Source organism: Mesocricetus auratus, unplaced genomic scaffold (genome assembly GCF_017639785.1).
Source record: "Mesocricetus auratus isolate SY011 unplaced genomic scaffold, BCM_Maur_2.0 Super-Scaffold_100013, whole genome shotgun sequence".
In the NCBI taxonomy this organism is placed as follows: domain Eukaryota; kingdom Metazoa; phylum Chordata; class Mammalia; order Rodentia; family Cricetidae; genus Mesocricetus; species Mesocricetus auratus.
Window position 1 is genome coordinate 55376774 of NW_024429196.1, and position 9277 is coordinate 55386050.

Here is a 9277-nt window from a genome sequence, read left to right on the forward strand (position 1 = left end):
ACAGACGCTTGGGTAATTACCCAGGGGGAGACAGTCTCAGAGCCACAAGTGCTGCTGTCAGTCAGTTGGGAAATAGCCTGAGAACATGCACACACATGAAGGCACAGAGATGGGAGACTATTCCAAGGAGGGGAATGTGCAAAGATGGCGAAGCCGCAGACTGAGACAAGCACAAGTATGGCAGCAATAGTCAAATTTTGTTTTCTACTTGTCAGATTAGCAAACATTTAAACATCTGACAACTCTCCAAATCTTGGAGGTATCATACAAACTATTGGTGAGCATATAAATTGTTAAATTCTTTATAAGGAACATGTGAGGAACATTTACCAAAATAACAATGCAGGGGGTTTAAACACCTTGCTGCTTCTTACATCTTGCACGTATGCAAATGTTTCTGTGTGTAACGATGGCATTACTTATTGCATACACACATATATAAAACAATAAAGATGAAATATGACCCGATACCTTCTTAGAAAGTGACTCATTGAATACTCAGCCTGGACTCTTAGGGGAGTGCCTGGACCCTACCCTGAGGGAAATGTCAGACTCTAGATATCCCCTATGTGGAAGGAATTGGCAATAGAGTGGGAGGCTGGGGGGGGGATGGGGAGTGCAGGAGGAGAGGAGGGAGAGGGAACTGGGATTGACATGTAAAACAAGCTATTTAAAAATTTTAAAAAAGTGATAAAAAAGAATTACCAAGGAATTAAGAAAATAAAACTTATCAAAGAATAAAAACTTTAAAAAAAGAAAGTGACTAATTGAATAAATTATTGTCCAGCCAGACAGAATACCATGCAGACATTAAAAAAAAGAGGAGCTCTCTATATATTGATATGCACTCAACTTTGATATAAACAAGAGATAAGTATATAAATGAAACTAGAATATTTTTGTAAGGATACATAAAATCTGGCAACCATGGTGAAACTGAGGAGCACAGAGACCAGTGTGACTTATACTATGGATTTTTTCTTTTTTCAGCATCTAACTATGTAGCTCTGGCTGACCTAGAGCTTTCTATGAACACCTCACACTCACAGACATTTGTCTGCCTCTGCCTCAGTTCTAGGACTAAAGGCGTGAACTGTTTATACTATATTCTAAACCATGCAATTCATTATCTATTATAGTTAATAAAAAAAGAAATTTGCACAAAGATGCTCACTGTTGTGTTATATATGCCATATAAAAGTCACTACTGGGTTGACAAAATGATACTAGGAAAATAACTCAAGAAATTTTAGTACCTCAGCAAGTATATGAAATTTAAAATGTTTCTGAGGGACTGGAGAGATAGCTGGTTGCTTAAGAGTTGTTATTGCTCTTGCAGAGGACTTGAGTTCAGTTTCCAGCATGTCATGCAGCACAGAACTACCTGGAACTTCAACTCCAATGGATCTGATGCCCTCTTCTGGTCTCCATAGGTATCTGTGCACACACGGTGTACACACCCACACATATGCACACATGGGAGAGGGGTGCAAAGATGAACATAAAAACAAAATTAAATCTTAAAAAAATATTTCCAAGGATTGACAAATACCTTTGATATGAAACAAAATAATGGTAGATTTAATTAAATAAATGCTCTAGAAGAGAGAAAATATGCATAAGTGCTAAGCATTTCAAAAGTGGAAACTAGTTACTAGTTTAGGATAACACTGTGAACCACTTTAAAAAATATTACCATTGCAATGATAGTAAAATTAGTTTTAGTCTTAATTACATTATACTAAAGTCATTTTAAATAACTTCTAGAAAAGGGATACAAATTACTTTCCAGGATATTAAACAACTTTCAAGACAAGGGTCAGGAATCTTTGCAAATTCATGGGAAGACAGGAGATGAATGAACAATTTAAACTACAACTGTAGGGGGAAAAGAGGCTTGAGAAGGTTAGCTGACATTGCTTGCTGACCAAATTCTAGAGATCATTCCAGAAGACAGTGAGCCTTAGTAACTAGCAACATTCATACAGAACCACACGGGAGTTGTATTAGTCATTAAGAACAGCACTTTTATATTCATGGAGTTCCCTTTTCTCTTTTTTTTTAAATTTCCCCTTTTCTCTTTTAAGTTAGATAATTTTTATTAAAATCTTAGCAGCATGAGAAACTTTGGACTACAGCACAGAGAATGAGAAAGGAGTTTACTCCAGAGCCGCCTATCTTCAGAACCCCAAAGCTGCTGTGCTGGGAAAGGGATTTGTCTGATTCATCCTGAAGGCACTACCAGATTGGCTCGGTAGAGTAGGGGCACAGAGCACAGATTGCTAGGATAGAGCTAAGGAAGTTGGTTGAATACCTGCTTCCTATGAGGAACCATTCAAATCTGTGTTCATTTTCTGTAGTCAGCATTATTGTTATGTTTAGATTGGCTTTGGGTTACTATTCTTCATCAAAGGAAATAATACACATAAATGTTTCAGAGACTAGAAAGAGTTGTACAGAATACAGGTGGTGCCAACATCATCACCACCACTATCAATTTGTAAGAATTGTAGATCCTGTGGGGAAAAGTATGGTGTGTATGTGTATAACAAATTCAAGGATCAAGTCAAAAGATGAAAACAATAAAGTCATCTGGGTGTGGTGGTGCAGACATTTAATTCAAGTGTCCAGGAGGCAGAGGCAAGTAGATCTCTGAGTTCCAGGCCAGCCAGGGTTGCACAGAGAAACCCTGTCTCGGGAAAAACAAAGACAAAACAAAACAACAACAAAACCAGTCAAAAAAGAAACAAAAAACAAAACAATAAAGATACCAAGAGGAGAGATCTTAACATTCAAAAATGGAGAAGAACCAGAGCTGTATTTCATGCTACCTGAGTTGAGGCAGAGAAGTCTTGCTGAATGCAATCTAATAGATAAATCAAGGTAGACTGGAGGCCACAGTCTTTGGACAGAAGTATGTCATATCTGCTAAAGGTAATGGTGCATCCACCCTAGGTTTCCCTGGCATGGCATTCATCCACCTCTCTTTTGGGGTAGATCATGCAGTACCAGCTTGGTTGTGCTTTAGTACCATGTTTAAGAGGCATATTTTCCATGCCGTAGTAAATACGTCTGACTTTGTTATGAATGGAACAGCTGAAGTAGGTGGACATTTTCTCAGCCAGGCAAGAAACTACTAAAAAAAAAAAAGAAAGAATCTGGGCATACTGATGGATGCCTTTAATCCCAGCACTTGGGGAGACAGAGGAAAGTGGATCTCTCTGATTTCAAGGTCAGCCTGGTCTACAGAGTGAGTTGCAGGACAGCCAGAGCTACATAATGAGTCCCTGTCTGAAAACAAAACAAAAAACAACAACAGGAAGGAAGGAAGGAAGGAAGGAAGGAAGGAAGGAAGGAGGGAGGGAGGGAGGGAGGGAGGGAGGGAGGGAGGGAGGGAGGGAGGGAGGGAGGGAGGGAGGAAGAAGGCAGGAGTAAGGAAGAAAAAGGGGAGGGAGGGAAGAAGGGAGGGACTACCAAGTACTCATTCTATGATGGAAAAAAGTATTCTCAGGAATAATTTGCAGACAGGCATGAGAGAACTTAAATGTATGTAACCCACTGAAATTCAAGCTTCTTTACAAGGAAGGGCAGGCTGGTCTGCTTGGGACAGAACCCCACTTGTGGAAGTGTCTAAACTGAGGTGGTAAGTACATGTCAGGGGTGTAACTCAGAGGAGAAAGAAGCTCAGAGTCCAGGGGACCCACTTCATTCAACATCCTGGGCCTAACTGCTTTCTTCCTACATCTAGGTATGAAGGCCACAATTGTGTTACCTCTTCCCAACCAGCAACCAGGGCGAGAAGGGACAGGGATGTGTTTCAGGAGCACACCTGCTGTAGGAGCCAAACTGAATGCTGAAGACAGCCTGTGGCTCATAGTACAGGGAAAGGGGACACAGGGCAACTTGTTCAAACTTGAACTTGTATCCACTGACAAGAGGTAGAAGGCTTCTGTCTACTGCATACAAGGTAGACAGAAGACACTTGACTGCTAAAACGCCAGCAGCATCGTAGTACGAATTCTATATTTGTACACATGGACACAGAACCCAGTGAACACAGTTAGCAGAGAAAAGTCCACCTTTATGCCTAACTGTGCTGCAAAAGCTCTTGTTCAAGTATTGTTACAGAAGACAACCCAGTGGCAGGGCATTCGTCTATCTGGACATACTCATCTGTGAAAATCATGATGTCCTTCCTAGACTTTACAGTATGAGAAAGCACACCTCTAATTACTGCATCCAGGCCTTCATCCTTAGTGTCATCTTGTCCTCAACACGTGACACCATGCAGAGCCCCTTCCTGAGTGCTAATTTTAAAAACTTGCCCAGCTTTCCAATATGCCTCTATATAGTCTGTTTTCAGGAACTATTTTTGTTCTTGCTTCACACCATGCCTGGCAGGATGAGTAGCTGTCTCCTGGTCCCCACTGCTAGAGTCTGGGGTCTGGCATTCTCCACCTCCTAACTTCCAACTTGATGCTCACAAAGCGCTCTTTACATGTACTCCTTCAAGCCATTATTCTTCCTTTACTCCAGAAAGGGGCTAAAAATACTCCCAGCGTTGCCAGACCCTTATTCTGACAGGCACACATGACAATTTAAATAGTCACTGTTTTTAAAATTGTTTCTGCTGCTAAGCAAAGAGCAAGAAGATGAAAAAGAGAAGGAAAATAAGCAATACTGCCCTTCATGAGTGGGAATCAGTCAGAGAAGCACCTTTGGAAGGGAGAGGCTGTGGGGATGAGTCAAGATGAGACGCACTATGAGGACCTTCCCAATTATCTTGCAGAGCAGAGGGATCACTGTGCCAGACAGTTCCCACAGGACACGGCGCTTCTGGCCAGGTTGGTACAAGATTAAAACAATGATTATGATGATGTAAGAGTTTCATCTTACACATCCATGAACTACAACTGTTTACTAACACACATGAGTTGTGGGGTTGGATTCCACCCAGACAATTATAAGCTGTCCAAATCCATTCTCACATTGAGACAAAGCATTTCAAACTGCTTAGAACTGCCCCATTTCTAACTGCACTGTTTAAAATGCAAAAGGGAGAGAAACTACAAATGCTTCACACACTGCTTGACAAGGTGGCATCCAGTATTTTGTACAGGTCAAGAAAATGGAAAGTTATAGGTATCTAGGGTCATAATTGTCTAACACCACCTACTATCCATTTTAGGGTGACAAACATCTCTCACAGAACACTCCTGCTATATTACACAGGACACAGGACCTCTGCAAGGGACAGGGAGGACAAAGTGGGTACTAGGACCAGCTCACCAGGTCTCAATGCCTCAGACCAGAGCAGTTGCTGTTACAAGAGCTGCGATGACACCCAGTGAGTTTCCTGCATTCTTCCTTTTCTATAGGGGCTACTGACTTGCAGTCCCGAGAAAACATTTGAGGGAACACTCTGACATTGAACTCTATAGTCAGATCTCTGGAAAGGACAGCACATAGTTGAGATGGGGGTAAGGTAGCAACGGAACTTTTCAAAGGGCTCTGCTTCTTTGTCTATAACTTCGATTCTTGAACTGGCTTTAATCTGTTCAAGGCACGTGTGGGATGGCTGAGGTATGCCAGAAAGAACTGCCTGAGACTAGAACACTATTTTTCATGGATAGTTAGTTCTTAGTGGGAGACATAGGGACAGGCGGCCTGCGGAAAGAACATAGCTATGGCCTGACTCCAAAGAGCAGACCTAGAAGAGGGACTGAATCTTCCAGGACAGCTGCTGAGCCATCAGAGTCTGACACCTGGCAAGACAGAGGAGAGGATTTAAACCTTTTGAAAGAGGGGAGCCCTTTCCCATATGTGCACTGGGACAAGAGTTTGGGTGGAAATTAGAAAAGGCTAAATCGGTCCCTTAGAAGCGGATGCAGCGTCACCGGCACCGCAGAGGGCGGCAAACAGCCTTAGCTTCACATCCAAGTATGAGCATCTCTTTTGGGGGACAGCAGAGAGCCCAGTCAATGCGGGATTCTGAGTACCCAGGCTAGCATTTTGGGCCCCTCAGCTGGGTAGGCTCGGACCTAGGTCTGCAGAGAAAGAAAGATGGAGCGCAGAGCAGAGGCAACCAAGGTCGGAAGAAAAGGGTTCACGAGAAGAACGCAGGGACGCGGCGGTCGTGGCCCTTACCTTGCTGACCACGTTCTGGACCAGGCCAGTGCGGATGCCGTAGTCCCAAGCGTGGCAGTCACAATTTGAGTCGTTGTTCCCCTTGCCTGGAGGGGACGGGAGGGGTGGCGTGTCGCTGTTGTTGCTTCGGTTGCTCGCGGCCCCCCAGGCAGCAGTGGAGAAGGGAGTGGCCGGGGGGCTGGTCCAGTTGCCCATGTCGCCCCACCGGCCGGTGACAGTGGAACCCGCCAGTTCAGTGCCTTTGCCGGCCCCGCGGCACCAGAAGTTGGGCTGGTCTAAGAGGAAGGAGTCCGAGAACTGGCTGAAGCCGATGAACAGCGCCGGGATCCAGGTGAGCACCACCAGGGTCTTCTGGTAGCCACCGCCCAGGCCCCCGAGGAAAGGCAGCACCGAGCCATCGTAGTCCAGCAACAGGAGGCTCGGGGCGGCTGCCGCCGCGCAGCAGCTCGAGTGCGGGCCGCCGCTTGGGTGCAGCGCAGGCAGCGGTTGGATCTCCGCGCTGCCGCCGGAGCCCGCGCGTCCCCCGAGGGGCGCCGAGGCCGCTGCGTCCCCGGGCGGCAGGGAGCCGTTCTCCTCGGCCGGGGCCGGCTGCCGTCCGGCACCACTACCCGCCGCCTCGCGCCGCCGGTCTATCGCCATGGCCAGGGCCCGCGGCTCCCGCAGAGGCGCATAGAGCGCGGCGGAGCTCGGCGGGCGCCCGGGCACAGCGCACCGGGCCGGGCGCCCGCAGCTGCCGCCGCCGAGGAGGGCCCTGCGGCCGGAGAGAGCGCTCCGGGCCCGGCGAGTCAGGCCGTCCCCATGTCACCCGTGCACCCCCGCGCCCTGGGCTCTGTGGCCCCGCTCGGGCGCCCGGCAGAGGCCGGTCGAGTCGTCAGTCGCTGCGGCTCATCCGCACCGCGGCCCGGGCGCTCGCCGAGTTCCAAAGCAACCCGCTGCTGCGAGCCGGCTGGAGAAGAGGAGGAGCCGGCGCTGCGCCGGACCCGCGTCCTTGTCGCGACTCGCCGTCCTGCGGACGCCCGTGCGCGCTATGCTGGGGCGGCTGGAGGCTGCGGACTGGGAGGTCCTCCACGGACTTGGGGCGCTCCCGGAAGCCGCGAGCTCGCAGCCAGCCTGCGGAGCTGGCCGCGCTCTCGGCTCGCCGAGCCGGCCTCCGCCTCCCGCCCCGGCCCGCCCCCTCTCCCCCCGCCGAGGTGGAGGTAACCGCGGCACCTGCTGCGCCGCTCCTGCGCACGAGCGCCCCCTCCAGCCGAGCCGTGCCGCCGCCACCGCCCGGACAGACGCAGGGGCGGGGAGAGGGACACCCCGGCCTCCGCAGGATCTCCGGCGGCTTCTCGGCGCGGCGGGCGGGGGTCCCCACAGAGTCGGCGCTGGTGGGGAGCGAGGGGACAAGGTCGTCTGCCAGTCTTGAGTCCTACTGACGCCAGTGACCCCACCCCCGGCACACCGGCTCTCTGTGACCTCTGTTCGTTTTCGAGGTGCCCGGCAGCTGGCACCCCACTCCTGGTCCTGAGACCGAGGGTTGCCTGCCTGCCAACCCTCTGCGCTTTCCCCAGGCTCAAATACGGCTGCTTTTAATGGCTACAGTGCAGGGGCAAGGAGGCGTATTGGCCAGTTGTAGGTTACCAGTCTCTCACAACGCTGGGTCACACTGGACCCACTGACTGCAGCACCCACCCCAAATCGCCATTTATTTCCGTGCTCCAGAATAATTGTCAAATAAACACAATGCTGGAAGGTTACACCTTCAACAGGAGCCACACACGATACAGACGTGAATGAGGGCATCCTGCCCCACCCCCTCCCCAAGATCTCGGATTCACAATTCCAACCCCGTGTGCACAGGCGCACACATCCACACCTCACAGGAGATCCAAATGCTCTTGGCGCTCCGGACTCCAGAGCCAGCCTTGCCCAGCCAGCACTATATAAATAACACCAGCCCTGCGGCAAACGGACGCATTAGCATATTTTCTCCAGCGTGCCAGGCCTGACACCAGTGAGAAATATGCGGCTTTCATCCTCTTCACTACATTCTGGAGACATTTCATATCCTGAGAAGTTTATTAATGGAATTAATGGAAATCTTAAATGGAGCCATCTATCTTCAGTCGTTTTTAGCACACGGAAAGAAACACGCATTGGCTTCCTAAAAGCATATCCTTCGAGTACACGTATGGAATGCATTCTTTAAGCATCTCCATTATTTGCTCAGCTGCATGTTGTATAATTTAGTGGGAGACATTTAAAAAAATGCAGCTCAACGTTCCAGGCAACATGTACTTACTGCTGAAATTCTGGCACGCGGAGAGAACTATTTCTGAAGACTGCCAGAAGGCTGGACCTTGGGGGACCCAACTGGGAACTCTTCTGAGTTGCTGGGTAGGGGAGATTAGCTAACAATAGGCGGAAGAGACCGGCTTCAGAAGACACTAAAGGTCTGGGAAACCCAGTCTGGAAACTTAAGAATATCTAATGACATATTTGAGTGAGAACGTCATTATGAGACCCATCACTTTGATTATAATCTAATAAAGTGTTATTTTAAAAGATCAGTTGGGAGTGAGTGACAGTGCACCCTGCCAATACATATGGTAATGTTCTTTTTTTTTTTTTTAATTTTACCATACTGTTTAGTTTAGCTTTTCTTTCCCTCCTCCTCACTTGAAGAGCTAATGCTTGGGAAGAACCGACCCCCCTCACCAGAACAGTCAGCTCTCCATGAATGTTAGATACTTATTACTGGCTCCACCTATTACACACAGCCTACGTTTTCCTATTCCTATTGAAATGTAACAGGCCGGGCTTTCTTTCATTCCCCTTTAGTGCTGGTTCTTTCTAAGGAACCCTGCTTGACGTCTAGTCCTGCCTTCTTTACCCATCTGCTCACTAGAACCCTATTGGGTGTTTTGTAACTTATTGCAAAACATAGCCATTGATCTTAATAATGGCTTGTCTAACTGAGACAGTAATCATAAGGAACTTTGGAGGGTTTTGCTGTCAGATCCGTACTCATTCGAACCTCACATCCAGGGCTAAGATGAAGAGAGAGTTGGATGCCTAACAAGCAGCTGGTTTTAGAGCCTTAGTCATCTACCTTCCAGAGTTCTTTCATCTCAGCACGCAGGGACCG

The 9277-nt window shown here is 48.1% G+C and overlaps 1 protein-coding gene across 10 annotated transcripts in view; it reads right to left on the minus strand.

Annotated features, from left to right (window-relative positions):
* The window catches only part of Slc22a23 (solute carrier family 22 member 23), a 155465-nt gene extending 148214 nt beyond the window's left edge, over positions 1–7251 (minus strand). For 2 of the 10 annotated variants that reach the window (XR_005880846.1, XM_040755799.1), the window contains exon 1: positions 6148–7237. Coding sequence is in view for 9 of the 10 variants with exons in the window: in XM_040755799.1 (XP_040611733.1) it covers positions 6148–6786 (639 nt within the window). In the remaining variant the exon portion in view is untranslated. Of the gene's footprint in view, positions 1–6147 lie in introns of all 10 variants that reach the window. The other 8 variants (XM_005066398.4, XM_005066397.4, XM_040755798.1 and 5 more) reach the window with 7 other exon arrangements.
* Between the last annotated feature and the right edge of the window lie 2026 nt (positions 7252–9277).